Source organism: Sphaerodactylus townsendi, linkage group LG07, assembly GCF_021028975.2.
Source record: "Sphaerodactylus townsendi isolate TG3544 linkage group LG07, MPM_Stown_v2.3, whole genome shotgun sequence".
In the NCBI taxonomy this organism is placed as follows: Eukaryota; Metazoa; Chordata; class Lepidosauria; order Squamata; family Sphaerodactylidae; genus Sphaerodactylus; species Sphaerodactylus townsendi.
Window position 1 is genome coordinate 124,048,216 of NC_059431.1, and position 22,377 is coordinate 124,070,592.

General features: G+C 46.1%; 2 protein-coding genes across 2 annotated transcripts in view; one reads left to right on the forward strand and one right to left on the reverse strand.

Moving 5' to 3' along the window:
• EXOSC8 (exosome component 8) overlaps window positions 1–22,377 on the forward strand; it is a 675,700-nt gene that overhangs the window by 542,196 nt on the left and 111,127 nt on the right. The gene's annotated exons all lie outside the window — the stretch shown is intronic.
• The window catches only part of TRPC4 (transient receptor potential cation channel subfamily C member 4), an 88,741-nt gene that overhangs the window by 61,350 nt on the left and 5,014 nt on the right, over window positions 1–22,377 (reverse strand). The window contains exon 2 of the mRNA XM_048502579.1: window positions 3,716–4,234. Coding sequence (XP_048358536.1) covers window positions 3,716–4,234 — 519 coding nt within the window. The remainder of the gene's footprint in view (window positions 1–3,715; window positions 4,235–22,377) is intronic.

Consider the following 22,377-nt stretch of genomic DNA (forward strand, 5'->3'; position numbering starts at 1 on the left):
GCAGTTTGCACATCTGCATCAAGGCCACAGCTGGCCTAGGTTAAGGAAGCCTCCCCCTGCTCGCATGTAACTAGTCAACAGAGCTTAAACATTCATCCATATCTGCCTTTCTCTGAAGGAGTGAGCTGTCTGTCCTAAACAATGCCACTGTTCCCATCATCCTGGGGGGGCATCCATTGAAAATGCTGGGGGGAAGAATTAGGACTAATCAAAGGAAACACTCCTTCACGCAACGTGCGATTGGTGTTTGGAATATGCTGCCACAGGAGGTGGTGATGGCCACTCACCTGGATAGCTTTAAAAGGGGTTTGGACAGATTTATGGAGGAGAAGTCGATCTATGGCTACCAATCTTGATCCTCCTTGATCTCAGATTGCAAATGCCTTAGCAGACCAGGTGCTCAGGAGCAGCAGCAGCAGAAGGCCATTGCTTTCACATCCTGCATGTGAGCTCCCAAAGGCACCTGGTGGGCCACTGAGAGTAGCAGAATGCTGGACTAGATGGACTCTGGTCTGATCCAGCAGGCTAGTTCTTATGTTCTTATCCTTTCAAATGCTGATATTATGGGAATGTGAGGGTTGGGGGATTATGCGTTTAACCATACTGTAACTTACAGGAATATACCAGAGGTCAGAGAACCAAACTTTAATTTCGGCTATCTGAGTCTTGGGCTCATTCCGCACATGCAGAATAATGCACTTTCAAACTGCTTTCAGTGCTCTTTGAAGCTGTGCGGAATGGCAAAATCCACTTGCAAACAGTTGTGAAAGTGGTTTGAAAACGCATTATTTTGCGTGTGCGGAAGGGGCCTTGGGCTGACACGGTTCCAATAAAGCTCTTGAAAATCTTCTTGAGTCTCATTTGATGACTGGAGTAACAGACCCTAACACAGGGATCAGTTCAGCTGAAGACAATAGCAGTTTTACAGTGTGAAATCTATGGTATTACATATCTATGAAGTTCCTTCCCATTCTCAAGATACACTCTCAAATCTCCAGGAATTGCCCAACCAAGAATTGGCAACCTAGGGTCAGCACACCACCAATGGGGTTTGGACATTGGCAGGGATCAGAGATCTATAAGTTGGGGCTGCGACGAGTAGGTAATGGTAAAGGTAGTTCCCTACGCACGCACCAGGTCATGACTGACCCATAGGGTGAGATCACATCATGATGTTTACTAGGCAAGTTATATTTACGTGATGGTTGGCTATCACCTTCCCCCATCATCTACAATTTATCCCCAACAAATTGGATATTCATTTTACTGACTTCAGAAGGATGGAAAGCTGAGTCAACCTTGAGCCGGCTACCTGAAACTGACTTCGGGTTGAATCAAACTCAGGTTGTGAACAGAGCTGTACTGCAGCTGACTGCTCTTTACCTCGGGTAGCCAACTGTTAATTTCTACTAACTGGCCATGAAGTGCAAACCAACTACGATACGAAGTGCAAACTGCAATACAACACTATCAACCACATCTTTGCATAACAAGTTCCACCCAAACACTTACTGATTGGTTCCCCACCTTGTAACATGGACAATATATGCCCAAAACATTACCTTTTCTCTAGACACAGTGTGTAACAGACTTCCCTCTGTGATACACCTCTGAAGATACCAGCCACAGATGCAGGCGAAACGTTAGGAACATGAGCCACCAGACCACGGCCACACAGCCCGGAAAACCCACCACAAACAATTCTTTAAATTTAAAGAATTATACTCACTATTTTCACTGGTGGTTGTAGATTTTCTGGGCTGTGTTTTCACTATTTTCAGTTCTTGCTATGCTCAAATCTACATTACATGTCTAAATATACATAACATTTTTGAACTGTGATAAACTTTGCAACTTTTTAAAATAAAGTTTATTAAGAATTTCCAATTACAACTATTTAAAACAAGAAAATGAACTTAGATAAAATTCGAGTCAATACACAACACATTTCAGTTATTAATTAAATAATTATACATACCACATCCAAACTTTCTATTGATTATCTTCATTACTATTTAAGTACAAATGCTAATCTTTGCAACTTCTTGACCATTTTGCCCTTTCTATAACTTCTTCACATTTGGGATTTTGTTTGAACCACCCAATCTATAGGCTGTAAGAACATAAGAACATAAGAACTAGCCTGCTGGATCAGACCAGAGTCCATCTAGTCCAGCACTCTGCTACTTGCAGTGGCCCACCAGGTGCCTTTGGGAGCTCACGTGCAGGATGTGAAAGCAATGGCTTTCTGCTGCTGCTGCTGCTCCTGAGCACCTGGTCTGCTAAGGCATTTGCAATCTGAGGTCAAGGAGGATCAAGATTGGTAGCCATAAATCGACTTCTCCTCCATCAATCTGTCCAAGCCCCTTTTAAAGCTATCCAGGTTAGTGGCCATCATCACCTCCTGTGGCAGCATATTCCAAACACCAATCCCACGTTGCGTGAAGAAGTGTTTCCTTTTATTAGTCCTAATTCTTCCCCCCAGCATTTTCAATGAATGCCCCCTGGTTCTAGTATTGTGAGAAAGAGAGAAACATTTCTCTCTGTCAACATTTTCTACCCCATGCATAATTTTATAGACTTCAATCATATCCCCCCTCAAACGTCTCCTCTCCAAACTAAAGAGTCCCAAACGCTCCAGCCTCTCATAAGGAAGTACAGAAGTTCAGCTTGCCAGACATACTTATATTTGCTGTTGAAAGGGCCAATAGGATGCCTAGAATTCCTGCCCCCAAAGTGGAGAACATGTTTGACCGTCAAGAAGACTCCACTTTTTCAGACTGGGGAGGCCCAGGGTTTAAAAGCAGCAGAGATCCTGCTTCACATACGGAGCTCCCCCAGTTCAGATGCCAGCATATGTATTTTCATTTGACAGAAGCTAACTCCGGGTGCTCCGACTTGCAGCTGATTGAATCACAGAAGTAAACAGACAATCTGCCAAAATCTTATTTGCACTAAAGCTGACTTTACTGAATCAAATAGAATAGGATTTTGTTTGTTTGTCCAAATACTGTCCACTGTGGAGAACATGTTTATTCAGGAGATTGTTCCATTGACTGCAGCAGGATTTACTTTTTAGATTACATTTACACAGGATTGCCGCCCTGGAAACAAATATCACGTCTGAGCACTGGTCAGCACTGAGCCCATTTGGCAAAGCAGGCTTGAAATCTTCAAAGCCCTTTGGTCCTGGCAGAATCTTTGGATCACAGCAGCTGATCCCAAAGGAATGCAGGATGAAATTCTTCTAAGCAGTCTCCTTATCTGGGGGTTTTTCAAAACAGCACCAAGTGACACATCTCTGGACTGTTACTGACTTGATTGTTACTGGAGTATTTGTAGGCAGACACCCACACCTTTAGATGAATAATCCATTTCAAGCTAACTCACATGACAGCTAGCCAGTTGAGTTTTAAACAGTAACTAACCAGAAAATGTTCCTGTCTTTTGAAATAAAACCCAGGTGTCAGTTGGATCTACTAGCAACATCCCTTTCAGGTGAAAAACAAAACAATTTTGATGGATCTACCAGGTACTGCAATATTTGAACCACTGATCTCTACTGAACCCTAAAAACTACTGAATCCTAAAATCTACTATGATGTTCACTCAAACACATATACAGAGAGAGAGACATAAAGAACTGTGTGTCTCAAAGGATTCTATCACACGTTATTGCAACTAAATTGGCTGTGAGAGTCTCCCATACGCTTACCTCTTTCTGGCGGTACTTAATTGCCAGTTTCAATCTTGCCAGCTCGTTCCCACTCTGCTCTTCTATTATGCTATTATCGTCTCGGTAGTTAAGAATAATTTCCAGCTCCCTGGAACTCCGTGTCTGATCCAAAAGGTCTTTTGCAAACTGCTTGCATTGCTGGGACAGTGTCTCATATTCCGATTTAAACTCATTCTCCACTTTGCTCAGTTCCTGAAGTTCCCAACTGAGTTGGAAAGCTGTGAGAAAAGGATCCTCGCTGGACAGAGCGATTAAAGAAGGGCTTGCAAGAGCCTGGTAGATATTGAGTCTGGATCGGGAATGGCGTAGACTGTCCACGTCGGAGCTGGAGACGCACTCCACACAGTTACAGCGGACTTCATGTGGTCTGGGCACAGAAACGCCTTTTTGGACTAAAAGTTTGATGATCTCATAATTGTTGGTCTGAGCAGCAAGGATAATGGGTGTAATGTCTGGTGTGAATTCTGAGAACTGTTTATCCAGAAGTATGGGTGGCACCTGTAAGGAAAAAGAAGGAAACAGTGAGTCTTATTGGTAGCCAATGACTAAAAGACCATTTCACTGAAAGCCTCTTCTCAAGAACTTCTCAGCTAAGTCAGCTCAGGTTATTTTGAACTCCCCTGAGTTCTGGCTAATCTAAATTCTCTCACCACCACCTGTTTGGTGGCATTCCGCTGCCAGCTTGAATCTTGCTAAATTGCCATGACTACTTTGACAATTTCCCTGGAAGTTTCTGTAGGCATTTTGCCCTAGAAAGACTTCAACATCGAATCATGATGTGCTAAAGCCTCCTGCAGTTATGTTTCCTTCCTCTTTCTAGAGAAAGTTTGCCCAGATGTATAGCTAATCTGTGATTGGGACCACACCTCTCCACAAAGGATGCTTTCGTCATCTAAGGGAAATTTACTGGTGATCCCTGGCCCACAGGACAGGTGGTTGGCCTCGGAGACAAGGTCTTTTCGGCCTGGGCTCCAGCCTGGTGGAATTCTCTATCAGCTGACATCTGGGCCCTCTGGGATCTTAAACAGTTCTGCAGGGCCTGCAAGACAGAGATGTTCCACCAGGTCTATGGTGGAGGTCATTCCAGAAATGGGGCGCTGTGTGGTTTCCGGGCTGTCTGGCCGTGTTCTAGCAGCATTCTCTCCTGACGTTTCGCCTGCATCTGTGGCTGGCAGCATCTTCAGAGGATCTGCTAGTAGGAATGGAAAGCAAGTGGAGTATATATACTGTGAGGTCAAAAGGTGAGGCCCTCTGAATAGAGTAGCCTGGTATGTGAGTCACAAAGAAGTCTGTAGCCTGGGAGTAACAATGAAGATAGCATAGAAGTACTCTGGTCTTTGTTTCCTTTGATTGTTATTGTCTATAGTTGTCCTGTGTTTGTGTGGAGCTGATTAGTCAGCTAATTGACTAATCAGCTAATTGATTAGTCAATCGTGTGGAGCTGATTAGTCAGCTAATTGATTAGTCAGCTAATTGACTAACCCCATCTGAGCCCTGTAGGCCACCTCTTGCCCTCCCAAGGGTCTGTAGAGGGCAGAAGCCGGCCTGCAGGTAGGCCGGAGGGGTGGGGCACCACAACCGGTGGCCCAGGCGGGTGGCTTGGGCTGACGCCATGATGGGATGCTGGCTCCTACCCTCCCCGGCTTCCTTGGGGGGGGGAGCCAGCCTGTGGCTGCCACAGCCAACAAGCAGTTCCTCGACAAGTGGGGAGCCACCAGGTGCTGGCTAGGTCTCCAAACCATGGGAGAGGCCAGGTGCGGGGTCCTGGCAGGCACCCGGTGCCCCCCATGTGACAAAAGGGTGTGTGCCCGGGGACATGAGCTGGAGAAACAAACCTAGTTCACCCGATTAGAGTCTGCAGCTCATGTGGTGGAGAGTAGAATAAAACCTGGTTCTCCATATTAGAGTCCACCTGCTCTTAACCACTACACCATGCTGCTCTTAATAAAGGTGCCTTAATAAAGGAAGATGAATTGCGGACTATACCAGTGTGTACACAAGGTAGCAGAAGAATAATTTGGATTGATACCCCACCTTTCTCTTAGGAGATTCAAAGTAGCTTACAAACTCCTTTTCCCTTCCTCTCCCCACAACAAACACCTTGTGAGGCAGGTGGGGCTGACAGAGTTCTGAGAGAACTGTGACTAGCCCAAGGTCACCCTTCATGTGTATGCAGGAAAAACAAATCCTGTTCACCAGATAAGAGTCCGCTGCTATTATCTGTCAGCTGAATGTATTATCACTGCTTTGTTTTTATACTTCTGTAATGCCATTTTTCTGCACTGCTTAACATATCATGCCTAATGCTCTATGCTATGTTGCCGATTATTGATGATGATGATGATAGCCTTTATTGGCATTCCAAAATACAATAAATACAATAAAACACTAAATACAATAAAACAATAAAACCATAAAACAATTGTCCATGAAAGACAGATAGTTACAGCAGCCATTTCAGAGTCTCATCAAAAGTTTAGTCCAAATGGACTGTTGCCGATTATTGTAATCCTAGCCCCATTATATTGTCAAGGGCTGCTAACCTCTACTTTACAATTGTGTTTCTTTTATGGCATCGACATTATAGAGAAGCTTGTCAACTTTATTACTTTAGCCTGATAGATGAGTCTCTCTGTTTTAGAAACTAAACTGAGGCAGCTGCTGGAACATCACCTTGTATGGTTGCCAATTGTGAATTATTAGGAAATTCCTGGAGATTTGCGGGGAGGAGCAGGGGGACGATTCATGAACAGGAGGGAGGCCAGCAGGCCTATGATACCATGGAGTTCCAAAGTAGCTGTCTCCTCTAAGGGAACTGATCTCTGTTTGGAGATCAGTTGTAATCCCAGGAGATCTGCAGGTCCCAAAATGATTTCCTCTTCCTATCTGAAGAAATGAGCTCTGGCCGTTTGTTAGGTCTCGATCCTTAAAACAATAAATGGACTCTAGATCGCTGATCAGTGGTATTTATTGGAAAGGTAATGAAGCACCCAGCTTACAGGAAGCCAGTTCTGCCAGACCTGGCCTTTGCGCCCCTCTTTGTCCAGAAACAATTGCCCCCCCCCCCCCCCGTTTTCCTAGAGCTCTTTCCAGAGCTGCTCCGCAATCTCTCTCGCACATGCGCAGACAGCATTCTTTTCTTGCATTCTGACTGGCTGAATCTCGCCCCATTTCCCCCACTCACTTTCACTATTTTATTTTTACATTTGAGCACAAAACAGACACTGAGAATCGTCCCATTCCCCCCCCATCTAAATCCTCACCTGTGTGAGAGAATCCCCCGTCTAAATCCTTGCACGTGTGAATCACTGCCCTCCAGTCCCCCCGTCAAAAATCCTTGTGTGTGAGAGAGAATCACCCTCCTCCATCCCCCTCTGTCTGAAATCCTTGGCCCCTTCCGCACATGCAAAATAATGCGTTTTCAAACCACTTTCACAACTGTTTGCAAGTGGATTTTGCCATTCCGCACAGCTTCAAAGAGCACTGAAAGCAGTTTGAAAGTGCATTATTCTGCATGTGCGGAAGGAGCCCTTGTGTGTGTGAATTGCTCCCGTCCCGTTTGCAGCACCCGCACACCCCACTTTTCTGTATAAAAACCAACGTTTTCTCCCTCTGTGGTTTTTCCCCCCACTACAATGAAAGCCACATCTCTTATCAACAGGGATTCTCTACCACACAGGTGTCAAACTCACGGCCCTCCAGATGTTATGGACTACATTTCCCATCATCCCCTGCCAGCATGATGCTGGCAGGGGATGATGGGAACTGTAGTCCATAACATCTGGAGGGCCGCGAGTTTGACACCTATGCTCTACCACATACACAGATTTTAGCCAGGGTGGGGAAGGGCGCTGATTCTCAGCGCCTGTTGATTGGTGGGCACCCAGGGCCTGTTGATTGGTGGGGCAGACCAGAGTGGTGAAGTGGGGGAAATGGCCCTGGTTCTGCTGCCGTGGTGTTTTTCATGGCAGCAGAAGCCACCAGAGTAGCATAGGGGCATTTCAAAAGACCCTCAACTTTAGCAATTTTTGAAAGCCGCAGAGCAAAGGCAATGCTGCGGGGCAATGCCGGGGCAACAACACGGCAAACACACTGCAGCACCGGGAGCCATGAAGAACTCCTGGCTGCCCAAGAGTACTCCCCGTGCTCACAACAGTACAATTTTGCTGTGACAATTTTTTTCCCTACAACAAGTGCAGCTCCCCTTCAGAATAAAACAGGTCTTAATTTATCCCTACTTTCATCCTGTACATCAGAAAAAATTATTCTCATGCCTTCATAGAAAAAGATTTTTTTTTCTTTTTTATAATCAAGCAAAGTACAAATCAGAATCAATCATGTAGTTGGTTCTGGAGGGTTTTCCGGGCTGTGTGGCCGTGGCCTGGTGGATTTTGTTCCTAACGTTTCGCCTGCATCTGTGGCTGGCATCTTCAGAGGTGTATCACAGAGAAAAGTCTGTTTCTCACTGATACACCTGTGATACACCTTTCTCTGTGATACACCTCTGAAAATGCCTTTCTCCAAGGACCCAGGGATATATTGCAGTGGAAATTGCTGTCAAGTCACAGCTGACAAATGGCTGCCTTGTAAAGGCACCAGGCGCATGCCTGGGGGGCATGAAAAATTGTCCCAAGGCCCCAACCCCTTTCCCCCACCCCCGCGGCGCCCCCCGCAGTGCCCCCCTTCCCACACTTACCTTAGTTCCTTTCCTTTTTCAGACCTTTTTCAGGTTGCAAAAGGCCTGTTCATAGTAAAAACGGCCTGATGGGAACTATAGTTCCTCGGGCCATTTTTGCTGCAAACAGGCCTTTTGTAGCCTGAAAAAGTTCTGAAAAAGGAAAGGAACTAAGGTAAGTGTGGGAAGGGGGGCACCGTGGGGCCTGGGGACAATTTTTCATGCCCCCCAGGCATGCGCCCGGTGCACGGCACACACACCCCGCCCCCTTGTAGCTCCACGACTGTGGGAAAGCAGTTCTGTTTGTCTCTTGCCTTGAAAACTTTACAAGGCGGCCATTTATCACCTGTGAGTTGACAGCAGTTTCCACTGCAATATATCCCTGGGTCCTTGGAGGAAGGCTGAGATTTTTTAAAAAAAGATGAATTGATCAAGGCTTCTTGTTCACAGGCAGAATTTTCAGATAGAAGTGCAGAATCTGAGCGCTGCGAGCTGGCATCCACCGCATGTTCTCAATTGGAATCTGTTTCAGAGACCTCAGTTGCATCCAAGGGACTTCTGCCATCTTTGCTTGGATGTTTTATGCTGTGTTTGCAGATCACAGGATGAGAGCCCATGTGGTGTAGTGGTTAAGAGCAGGTGGGGAACCAGGTTTGATTCCCTACTCCACCACATAAGCAGTGAAGTCTTATCTAGTGAACCAGATTTGTTTCCCCACTCCTACATTCCTGCTGGGTGACCTTGGGCTAGCTACAGTTCTCTGCAAACTCTCTCAGCCCCACCTATCTCACAAGGCGTCTGTTGTAGGGAGAGGAAAGGAAAGGAGTTTGTGAGTTGCCTTGAGCCTTGTTATAGGTGAGAAAGGTGGGGTATAAATTCAAACACTTCCTCTTCTTCTTCTTCATCGTCATCATTGCCTTGATAATTCTTCACCTCCTTCCTCGGAGAGCATATTTTCATGGTCATTACAGAGGAAAAAGAATCCATCCCAGATTGACATGAGATGACAAAGGGGCAGAATAAGAGAGCAAGCTTACATGGGTCTACTCAGAAACAGATCTCATGATATGAAGTTGGGTTTACTTCCACGAACGTGTCCTGAGGATTGTAGTCTGACATGCTTAGCTGAAAAGTCCATTTGTATTTCTCCGGTGCAGTTGTATTGGCATGCCCTCTTCTGAAATGGGTCATTTTGAAATGCCTCAGCTGCCGTCCCGGACAACTTAAACGCTTATTTCCTTGCTACTGTAAAATCAAGTCTGAAATCTATTCTTATATTTGAGCAGTAACTGTGCCCTCTTGCTCAATCAAATAAAGAAGGGGCTTTTTAAAATCTGCAAACTAGAAGAGACACACAATGCCTCCCAAGGAGCTATTTATAGCACACAGGTGCTGTATTTAAATAACTTTCTAATGGTATAAACGTGAGGCCATTCCCATATTACATGTTTCTAGTCTAACGTCGAATGTGCCCCATGTTCTGAGAAATGTGCAGCTCAAATAGGAAAAGGCTACACATTTGAATCAGATGACAGCTTTTTGGCAACAGACATGTCATTCAGAGGTGTGGGAAAACACAGGCAAGGGTCACATGTCTCCACAGCAGTCGGCCCTATCGTGAAATAAATTTTAAGCTGGCACAACTTGTGCTCTGTACACACTAGCCAGCATCATTCCCAATTCATTCAATTGGTTTAACTTGGTTTCCTCTCCCTCCCCTTGATCCTACATCCAGACCCTGGCTCCATTTACTACAAATAATCAAATATAAAGCTGCGTGTCAACGGTCTATTGGTGACACCCAACCACAACAGTCTGGATGAACTGGTTAAATAACCTGAAGAAATATGTTTAAAAGTATCAGCGAGGAAACAGACACCACATTTCTCTCTTTCTCACAATACTAGAACCAGGGGGCATTCACTGAAATTGCTGGGGGGAAGAATTAGGACTAATCAAAGGAAACACTTCTTCACGCAACGTGGGATTGGTGTTTGGAATATGCTGCCACAGGAGGTGGTGATGGCCACTAACCTGGATAGCTTTAAAAAGGGGTTGGACAGATTTATGGAGGAGAAGTCGATCTATGGCTACCAATCTTGATCCTCCTTGATCTGAGATTGCAAATGCCTTAGCAGACCAGGTGCTCAGGAGCAGCAGCAGCAGCAGAAGGTCGTTGCTTTCACATCCTGCACGTGAACTCCCAAAGGCACCTGGTGGGCCACTGCGAGTAGCAGAGTGCTGGACTAGATGGACTCTGGTCTGATCCAGCAGGCTAGTTCTTATGTTCTTATGTTCACATTGAATGTCCCAATGCCACGGCTGATGAAAATGTCCGAAGAGCAGCCAGGTAAAAAAACGGAGATGATGGGAGAACTTTGCCTCAGCCTCTCAGCTTCTTTTCCGGATGGAATGATCCACCGTATCAAAGGCCACCGACACATCTAACAAAACCAGCATGGAGGACAGTCCTTTACGTCTTGCAAATGGTGATCGTCCACCAGTGTGCCAGAACTGCTTCTGATCTCATTGCCAGACGAGGTCAGAAGCCAGACTGAATGGGATCAAGGGTAGAAAGGTCCTTCAGGCAGGCCTCGGGTTGAGCCAGCACAGTGTAGTGGTTAGAGTCTTAGACTAGAATTTATCTGGCTTCTGGACATGGCCCAACCACCCTAGCTGGGGGAGGGGAGGGAGGGGGAGGGGTGGCATGCAAGGGAAGGGGAGTGAGGGAAGGGAGGGGAGTGAGTGAGTGAGGGGTGGCATGCAATGGAAGGGAGGGGAGGAGATGAGGCCCTTGCATGTCACCCTCTCCCTACCTCCCCTCCCCTACCTCCCCTCCCCTTGTGAGCCACCCCTCCCCTCTCCCTCCCCTGGGGTGGGTGGGCAAAGACAAGATGCCGGGGGCCTCCCCCTCCCTCCCTCCCTTGCATGCCACCAATTCCACTCCCTCCCCTCCCCCTCCCTCTGCTAGGGTGGGTGGGTCATGTCCAGATGCAGGGCCCCCCTCCCTCCCCTTCCCTCCCTTGTAATTTGTTATTGTTGAAAACACTAGTCTGATTTTATCTATTATTTGCTCCAGACTCAAAACTGGTACCTCGTGACTGAGGCGCCATGCCACCTTGCTGAAGCAGGCTGAAGCCATTTACGCATTTTCATTCTGCCTCACAGCCAGCTTACTTTTCCTTTACCGTACACTTTTCTCTATGCACAAGCTACCCTAGAGCCCAAGCAGCAGTGGTGCAGTGGTTAAGAGCAGGTGCATTCTAATCTGGAGGAACTGGGTTTGATTCCCCGCTCTGCCGTTTGAGCTGTGGAGGCCAAAATTTTTTTCCTTTATTGCCAAAACAGTGTTACTGAGATGCTGTGTGGTTTCCGGGCTGTGTTACTGTTTTGCTGAAAAATCTTTCTAAGAAGCTTAATGTTGGCACATATTAACAGCGACAAGAGTAATAATTGTCTCTCGTTGGAAAACCAAAAAAGATCTCAACAGAGAACTTTGGGAAGATGAAATTAGAGAAAATGGTGTGATGGCTAAACTAACAAACCACATAAACAGACGGTCGAAACAACATTGTGATGTGAAATGGGAACTTTATTTCTTATTTGAGACGGAATGACTATGTAAGAATAATAATAGCAGTAAGAACACTAATTTGTTAATGATTAAGATACAAGAAATTGTCTATTATTGATAGATTGATATTATTGATAGATTGATAGAAATTGATATTATTGATTTAGTGCCAATGGATAGAAGGTAGTGACTTTTAAAATTCTGGAATGTTCTCTCTAATTATATCTGTTTTGTAATCTTGAAATCCAATGTGCTAGAGTTAATATTCATACAGTTTTGGGGTAGCAGTATTATCTTTTTTGTTTGTTCTCTTTTCTTTTCTTTTTTCTGCTTCATATTTCCTTTTTGTCTGTTAACTATATTGAGAAAATCAATAAAAATAGTATTTTAAAAAAATAAACTTTTGCCCCCACTGAACTGGTAGGAGTACTTTAGGTAAGAAGAAAGGGAACATTTTCAAATGCAATAGCGTAAGCAAACAAGCTGTGTTTGGGTGGTACATTTATTGTGTATACAATAGAAGACTTGGTCGTCGCACGGGTTAACAAGAGCTGCATGCATCAACAAGTAGGATACTAGTGGACCAACCATCCAAAAGAAAGAAGTATAGTCAGTGGTGGGATCCAAAAATTTTAGTAACAGGTTCCCATGGTGGTGGGATTCAAACTGTGGCGTAGCGCCAATGGGGCTGGGGGGGGGGAGCCTGACAGTGATGGCCAGGCATTCTGGAGGTGGGGCATTCCTGGGGGGGGGCTGTGGACAGGGCCTTGGCCTCTGCGCCAGTCCTTGGTAGGGGCCAATGAATGCACGCAGGCGCAGGCTGCCACGCACGCCGGTGCACCTCCTGCTAGACTGCTTCAAGTTCTGCACACTATTGCTGAGAGGAGGGGCGTAACTAAGGCAAAAATCACGTGGCAAAATCACCAATTAGTAACCCCCTCTTGGCACACACAAATAATTAGTAACCTACTCTCGGGAACCTGTGAGAACCTGCTGGATCCCACCTCTGAGTATAGTGCACAAGAAAATCGTGTCATCATGGCTTGTTACTACAACTCAGAGCCAGAAAAAAAGGATACTTGAAGCGGATGTACGAACTGCGGAAACAACACTACCCAGACTTGAATATCACTGAGCAAAGACTGGCAGATCAAAGGCAATTAATCATACGGAATAAAGTGTTTATAGAGATAGAACTGGAAGAAATCCTGAAAAATTGTGAAAATAAATCAACTGTAACACCAGAAGAAAGAACAGTACATACTCCAAAGGAGAGATAATAGAACTGCTAGATGAAAACAGCAGTACAGGAGAAGAGTGCAACCACCAAAGGAAGTCCCCATGGAAAAATCTGATAGACTGACAGAAAGACAAAAAGAACTAAGTACAGACAAAATCGGATAAACTAGTATGCACAATCAAATGAGGAAAGACAACGGCTGCCAGCATTGAAAACGGTGCTCCAAAAAGACCTGGCACCCATAATGAGGGATGTAAACATGGCATTGATGACCACTGAAACAACTTCCATCAAATAAACCAATCAGCTCATGTACAGTATGGCTGTAGTAGTCACAAGAGAACTGGGCATTGAAATATCTAAACCCAAGATAAATCAACCATCAAAACCAAAGTGGAAAATTCGACTGGAACAGAAGATTAAAAAAATTAAGATCAGATGCCAGTAACCTGAAAAATATGAAGGAACGAAGATTAAAGAATGGCAAGATCATGAAAGAACTATTTAGAAGGTACTGGCTAGACACTAGAGCAGGGGTAGGGAACCTGCGGCTCTCCAGATATTCAGGAACTACAATTCCCATCAGCCTCTGTCAGCATGGCCAATTGGCCATGCTGGTAGGGGCTGATGGGAATTGTAGTTCCTGAACCCTGCACTAGAAGAAGTTCCCTACCCCTGCACTAGAAGAAGAAGCACCGGAGATCACCAAACAACAAATAACAGCCACAGCAAGAGAAATTGAAAGCAAGAAACATCCAGTACAGACAAAATCAGCCATTTTGATCAGACCAAAGGCATTTCTACCAAAGCCTCAACACAGATCAATGTTGAAAGCAAAAAAACAGAGAAAAAAGATCCATGTTCCATGTTCCATGTTGTTCTATATTTCCATACTTTCTTGCATCTATAATTTCTTGTTACAAGTATAGATTCTTTTAGATGTATATGGTTTTAAAACATTTTACCCCTTTAGTTATATTTTATTTACCTTATGCCAGTCTATGATCATAATGAAGATTGAATGTCAAAACAGTGGTGGAGATGCATATATGCACCAGAGGCCAACCAAGTCTCCTGCGTCAAAAATTCATCCTCTGGAGATGAACAGGGCCTAGAGAGCCCTCACAAAGAATCCAGCTTTGTTATTCTGCAGCCTCCAGGAATGTATCTCCACCATCCATGACTAATTCAAGAAACAAGCAGAGATATCTGAAGGGGGTCTGAATTCTCTTGCGACTGAAGGTGAGCATTTTTGGCTCTTCCTGAACAAAGGTGAACTTCTGCAAGGGCAGCGAATAACAGAATAAGACACTGCTGGGGAGATGACTCTGTTCACATAGTGCATCAGAAGTTCACTCCACTCCAAGTCCTGTTCGCCTTTCATTCCAGCATCGCTAAGGAGAATTTTTAAAAAAATCAGTTCCGAAATTAGAACATACGCAGCTCCCCATTGTAAGAAAAGATTCCCTCACACATCTAATTAGGGGAGCTGAGCGAACCAATTTTTAAAAATGTTTAGCTGCTCAGTTCTACAGGATTTATCAATTAAAAGGTGATTAACAATCTTTAATTCCGATCTCAGAAAGTATTAAAAAGGTAGCGCTTGAAGACTTAGAACCAGCAAGCCAGAGAAAACTCCTGCAAAAACTTTTATCTTTTATTGGGATAAATAATTATTCCTTTCATCGAGCAAGATGGGAAAATATGCAGGCATGAAAAAGTTAACCCTGCAGTTATTGTGAAGATACATGCTAAAATCATCAAATTTCCTTGTGTGACTTCATCATATTATGGCAAGTAATAGTTTTAAAAGCAAATCAGGTTTCAGCTTGTTGTCTCAGGGCCTTTCCCCACTCGAAGTGATCCCCCCTATGCCGCGCGCTGCTCTCAGCGCGCGGCATCCCTGGTGCACGCCCGGGCGTCCCCACGACCCCACGCTCTGCGCGGGGTCATCAACAGGCGCCGTTTTCTCCAGCGCCAGGGATGCTGCGCGCTGAGGGGGCGCGACCGCGGCAGCGTCAGGGCGGCTTCGCTGTGGCCGCCCCTGTCATGGGGAGTGCCCAAGGACCACGCACTACTTGAAGAGAGTAGCACGGGGCTTAAGGTAAGTGGGGAAAGGCCCTCAGAGCTCCCAGAGATTATCAAAAAGCCGAGGTTACCCACCAAGAGATCTCACCTAGTTGGATCCTGCACAGCACAAATATAACGGGGACGGGGTGAGGAAGGAAAAAATTCCCATTTTGGGTAAGAACTTTGCACAGGTCTCTTCCCCAAAATGGGCTCCGTCTGTTATATTTATTTCAACCCAGGTTTTATAAAAATTTATTAAAAAAAACTTTTTGCAAAATCCTGGGTTTCAAATGCTTCCTGTTTACCTGTGCACACTACGACTACAGTTACCATCTAATTTGCCCCCTTCCATCCACCTTTCTCTATAGCATAAGCATAAGCATAAGCATTTATTGTCATTGTGCACGCACAACGAAATTTACAGCAGCATCCCTCGATGCACACAATTTCAGACTCATACATCATCCTCACTTTCCCCTTCCTCCACCCATCCCTACACAGCCCCAAACACATCAACACAAAGCCCCGGAGTTTAGCATAGCCACAGCTCTAGAGTAGAAGCTGTCTCTAAGCCTCTTTGTCCTAGTTTTGATAGACCTGTATCGTCTGCCGGATGGTAACAGTTCAAAAAGAGAGTGTGCTGGATGAGACGGGTCTCTCAGAATATTTTGGGCTTTCTTTAGGCTTCGGGAATTATAGAGTTCTTCCAAGGAGGGGAGAGGGCAGCCAATAATCCTCTGTGCAGTAGTGATCACCCTTTGGAGCGCCTTCCTATCTGCCACTGTGCAACTGGAGAACCATACACAGATGCAGTAGGTTAAGACACTCTCTATAGCACAGCGGGAAAAGGACACCAGGAGTTTTCCATTCAGTTGTTGTTTCCTTAAGTCTCAGATAGTACAGTCTTTGCTGGGCCTTCTTAACCACCGCGGCAGTCTGTACGCTCCAGGTCAAGTCCTCTTTAATCATGACGCCCAGAAATTTAAAACTAGCCACCAAATGGCTAGTCCTCCAAATGGTGGCCACTATGTTCAGATGGGGCAATTCTCAATTGCAGGGTGGGGGGAGATTGTGGTTGTGGCTGGGAAGTCTCTTGCTGCCCACCATACAAAGTTCCCAAGCATGGGGTGGTGGTAGGGAGAACTTTTCTTTTCTTTTTTTCTTTTCTCGCCTGGGTACTGTGTGGCCGTAGCTACACATGCATCCTGGGAATGGGGCGGCGGGGGGGGGGGGGGTGTCTCTGTGCAAAAGAGCTACAGCATTTGCTGCTGCTTCCTGAATGTGTAAGCTTCTCATAAGCAAAGGGGGAGAGGGGAAAACGGGTTCAATCATAAGGAGTTACACTTGTTATAATTGAGATAGGTGGAATGCACCCTAGTCCTCTTCTGAGACTACCATCTAGAAACATCTAATTTGCTTGTCACAGTTGTACATAATTATAGGAAAATATCCATCTTATCTTTCTCTAAATCTGTTCTACCAGCTTGTAATTATTATCTAGATCACTGATTAGTGCATAACTAAACACAAAATAGTTAAGGGCAAAAAATGCAATCAGGGTGTCTATGAGTTACATCTGACACTTCAAACTCAGTTTTAATCCCTTTTAAAAAGCAATTAATCTAATTTTACTATTGAAGTCGGCCCGCAGGGGTCGCAAGGAAGAGGCGAGACGCGGTGATATCATCCGGTGGAGAGAGCCAGCGGCAGGAAGCGTGATCCGTGGATCTGGCAACTCTGCCGTGTGCTAGTCCCTGGCACCTTTTATTAGGGTTTACGATAGGGGCGTGAACGGGAGGCGGGAGAGCGGGAGAATATCATATGATACATGACATCATGGGGTTGCCTACGTGCGGGAGGAAACGTTCGCGTCTGGGTCTAATCCATACCTGGGGGCAAGAGCCCCTTTGTCCCTTTGTCTGGGACACCTGGTGACCGTGAGTCAGGTAGTTCATGACCTGTGACTCACGGGGGTCTGGGGGATGGGTGAGCGTGTGCGCCCAGAAGGTCACAGATGGCACAGGCATTCCATGCGCTCTTTCTGAGGCTCTGCTGGGTTCGCGGGGCTCATCCCTACAACTATAAAGATTTCCATTAACTGTCCAAGGTGAAAGGAACTCTCAGCAACATGTTCACGAACAGTTGAAAAGTGCTCGAACTCTTGGTTAGTTTACAAACTCAGGTTTCCCACCTGACCATTTTGGAGAGTCCATTTCGCTGCACACAAAATATCAGGTGCAAGCTGAGGGTGAAACTGACCAGAAAGCAAAATGGTCAGGCAGGAAACATAAGATGCCTCATGAACTCTGCAGTCAGCACAGCCAGGCAGGAGATGTCTTGCAGGCAGCTTAAGTGAAAAAAAGTGCACTTTGAAGCATTTGAAGTGAAAAAAAGTGCACTTTGAAGCATTTTTTAAAGACGTCTTAAGTAGAAATAAGGTATCCTAAGGATGTCTTGGGAAAAAGACTGTGCGGAGTGCCTTTCCACATCACCCTTTTTTGGGTCCTCAGGACATGTTATTTCTGCTCTGTGGAACAGACCAGAGAAAGCACTCCCCTCTCCCTGGTTAGCCCATTTCCTAAACAGACTTACGCCATGCATGTGTAGTTCCGTGCCACTGATGGGGGCATCTACAGGCTGAAATGCCACTGGAAATGGACGAAAGCCGGCTCCTCTCCTGGGAATGCCCTGGGATCAATTTCTCAATGGATGCAACGTACTCAATTACTCAAGAAACAAACGCGCTACATCAACCGCTTGTATTATCAATATACCAACAAACATTAAAGTGCAAACAGTGAAAAAGTGCAAAAAAACAACTGTGCAGTATTCTCATACAACTCTATATGATATAGCACATCAATCGCAATCACAGCCATTTGGTGTCGTCTTCAAGCAGTCCTTTTAATTAGTCCATGTACCAACTAGGACGAAATCTCTCTCTTGAAGACTATCAACCGGCTTTACTGCCTCTAGAATTTATGTTTCTCTCAGACAAACTAAAAATGTCTAAGCTATTGAACAGCCCTCATGTAGAAATTTCTGAAGCAGTTGCTACATTTTTAATCCATGTTCTACATGATATATAACAATGGTCCTGTTTTTGTATTTGGAATGTATGGTACTTCTGGTTTATGCCTAATAAAGGTTTTTGGATTGGATTGGATTGGACTATCAACCGATTTCAACATGCTGCGTTCGCTGTATTCTGTCAAACTGACTTGCTGTATGTATGATAGATAAGCGGACTGGTCTTGGCCAAGTCCAATAGACACAATTAACGGATTGCGCTACTGTAACCGTTTTCGATTCAATCTTCTTCAGATTATGGTTGATTCATCAGTCTTGGTTGGGATAATTCTTCAAGGTGATATTCTCACATCCATCCTTTTTCCCTTCGGATGCCAGCGCAGGATTGAAAGTGTAGCAGCAATGACATCGGGACTGATTTCTGGGTTTGGGCACTGCGCTGCTGCTCCGTTCCCTGGCACTGCCCTAAGTGCCAGTTTGCATGGGGCAGTGGGTGCTGGCACCAGGGCAGAGTTCATGTTGCTTCCAATGCAGCTTCAGACCCCCCCCCCCCTTTGGATTACCCTGCTAACCACTAGGCTACCTAAGCACATGTGCACAGAGAGGAAACACTAAGTAGATGTGTTGCAGGCAGCAATCTGATGCAATTATACATTAGATTCCATTAAGATTCTTTTTGTGAACTGTTTTAGTGAGATGCAAATCATTGCACAAAACCAAACGATACATGTTGGGGTGAGCCAGCGAACCTCGTAGGGTCTCAGAAAGTGCGCGGGAACGCCTGTGCCATCTGTTGCCCCTCGGGCAAGCAGACTCACCTGTCACAAGACCCCCATGACTCACAGGTCACAAGATGCCTGAGTCTTGAGTCACAAAATGCCCCAGACAAAGGGTCACAAGACCCAGATGTGGAATTGACCCAGACGGAGACATTTCTTCCTGCACGTACACTGCCCCCGCAGGTCATGAATAGCGCAACATTCTCTCGCTCTCCCGCCTCCCAACCCGCCTCCCAAGAAACCCTAATAAAAGGTGCCAGGGACCGCTAGCACGGGGGATTAGCCGCTGGCTTCTCTCCACCGGATGATATCGCTGCATCTTGTCTCTTCATTGCGTCGCCCATGACGACTTCAGATACAACCACGGATATGATTACAAAGAGAGTGTGTTTTTTGGTAGTGTTTTATCAATGCCTTCATGCACTTCAGTACAGAAGAAGTTAGAAAGAGAAATTGAAACCTGTGGCAAACCTCCACGTGGCATTCTGCTGAAAATTTAGGGGGAAAAAGTTAAATACTGGAGGGCTCCTAATTCAGCACTTCTATTTTGAAAACTAGATCAGATAATTAGGGCAGCAAAATCCTTGGAGGAATGGAACTGAGTAGAATTTCAGAAAGATCCCTCCCCTGTAATTCCCGTGTTTTCTTCCATTTCCCTTTAGCCTATTTTTCTCTGTGAGCGCGAGCGCCCAGCAGACAGATGTGAACTAAGAAATAACTGAAGATTTTGAGGACGGCAGGGTTTGATTAGAGGCAGGGCTTCAGTAGGGGATGAGATTCCCAAGCTCCAGGTAAGGCGTGGAAATCTCCCACTATTACAGTTGATCTTTAGTTGATAAAGGCTCATTCCGCACATGCAGAATAATGCACTTTCAAACTGCTTTCAGTGCTCTTTGAAGCTGTGCGGAATGGCAAAATCCACTTGCAAACAGTTGTGAAAGTGGTTTGAAAACGCATTATTTTGCGTGTGCGGAAGGGCTCAATGGTCAGTTTCCCTGGAAAAAATGGCTGTTTGGATGGTGGACTGTAGGACATTGTACCCTGCTGAAACCCCCCCTCTCCCCAAACTCCACACTCTTCAGTCTACACCCATAAAATCTCCAGGCATTTCCACACCCAGTGCTGGCAACCCTTGTGGGGAATAATGCCACCAAGTCCACCTTCCAAAGCAGTCATTTTCTCCAGGTGAAGTGATCTCTGTTGCCTGGAGATGAAGAAGAAGAGGAAGAGGGAAAGGGAGGAGGGGGGAGGAGGAGGAGGAGGATATCAGTCCAAACTCTTCTTCTGATGCTTTCATGGTGTGCACGCAGATTTTATCAGATATTCCAAAAATTTTGTTAAGGTTGTTATTGCCAATCTCAGTCTAAGAATTTATTTTCCTTTCTTTGTAATTACTGCCATATTTAGACTCCCTTCTGTATCCTCCACAATCAACAGTCATATTTACCTGCCTTTACATTCCTGGATCTCCAGGCCCATTTGGTTTTCCTACCGATCCTCTTGACCTGCAGTATTGTATACAACTTTTCCTCTCACATTAAGAACCTCCAGGTTCAGTCAGCTTTCCCAGCTCAACGATGCTCCCTGCTGTTTCCATATAATGCAGAATCAGTTCGCTTGCTCCTCATTTCCCCGTACCTCCTTGTCGACACTATCCCATTATGTTCCTGACTACCCTGTAAGACTCTCTTACTGTGAGACTGAAGGTACTGAGAGACGTTGTAACTCTTACAAGTAACGTTTTAAACTGTAGGTCAGTATTTCAAAGAGTAAAACACTTTCTGAGAAGTATTCTACACTGTCTCCCTCCCCTTCCCTTGCATGCCACCCCTCCTTCCCCTCCTCTCCCCCCACTAGGTTGAGCCCCTGCGGGAGCCACTGTCAGAATCCCAAAAACACACACAAGCTCTTGTTGAAAGACAGGAGCTGTATTGGTTCGGGATCTTCCCTGGCCAAAGCCAAGACTGAGAAAAGCCCGCGCAAACACCAATAGTTAAGAAACTCCCCCAGCCTGGGAAAGTGTGCCTAAAAGTAAGTGTAAGGAGATAACAGGAGATGGGCAAGCAATGACCTTGAACACCACCTGGAGCTACTCCACATTCTACAGCAACAGTGAAAAGACAGTTAGAAATGCAGTTAACCCTTACCATCCTCCCCCAGTGCAATGAAACAGCAGCATAAGCAAAATCCCAAAATACAGGCCTCCTGACAGCCACCGAAATGCACCAGCACGCCGTCCGCTCCCCCATAGTCATTGTTGACTCGCTCTGGCAGCCGCGGCTTTTTTAAATGCGGCTGCTGCGTTCCGTGGCCGGCCGGCCGGCAGCTAGTGCTCCGATCGGGCGCTCTTTTTGCTGCTGGGAGCTGTTTCCTCTTGCCCCTTGCCCTTACAAGCCACTCCTGTGCGTTCCGCAAGAGGATGGGCAAACGCTTGCTTGGTGGGTGAGAAGGAAGCTGCAGCCATGAGAGGAGGGGAGAAGCCTCATGGTGGGGGCTAGTCCTGCTGATTGAGGCTTGTGGTGGAGGGGGGTGAGTGCAAGGCTGGGTAGGGAGGGATGGCAGTAGAGAAGAAAAGATCTGTAAAGCAGCAGTGGCGTAGTGGCTAAAAGCAGGTGCACTCTGATCTGGAGGAACCGGGTTTGATTCCCAGCTCTGCCGCTTGAGTTGTGGAGGCTTATCTGGGGAATTCAGATTAGCCTGTGCACTCCCACACATGCCAGCTGGGTGACCTTGGGCTAGTCACAGCTTCTCGGAGCTCCCTCAGCCCCACCTACCTCACAGGGTGTTTGTTGTGAGGGGGGAAGGGCAAGGAGATTGTAAGCCCCTTTGAGTCTCCTACAGGAGGGGATATATATCCAAACTCCTCCTCCTCCTCCTCCTCCTCCTCCTCCTCCTCCTCCACAGTGGGAGGGTTCGTAAGGAAAGATGAGAGGGGAATGTGCAGTGTGTGGGAGTTCCAACAGGAGACTGGGGCGCTGCCACAGGATCACGCCCAACACAACCGGCAGGAGAATGGCGGCAGCGGCGACCCGGCCCACCCCTTCCCCACCTCAGTCAGCCCTTCCACCTTTCCCACCCCGTTCACCTTCGCGTGTGCAGGAGTCCTAAATACAATTTACTGGCAGAAAGTCTTATCAGTCCTCCCTAAAAACTACTGCTCTGGAATCTACTCTCTGTGGTTGAAGCGCGCCTGGCATGCTGCGCATGGGCAATCAGCACTAGTTCTTGTTTCTAGCGCTGCATTTCCTTGTTGCCTTCCTCTCCTGTTGGGTT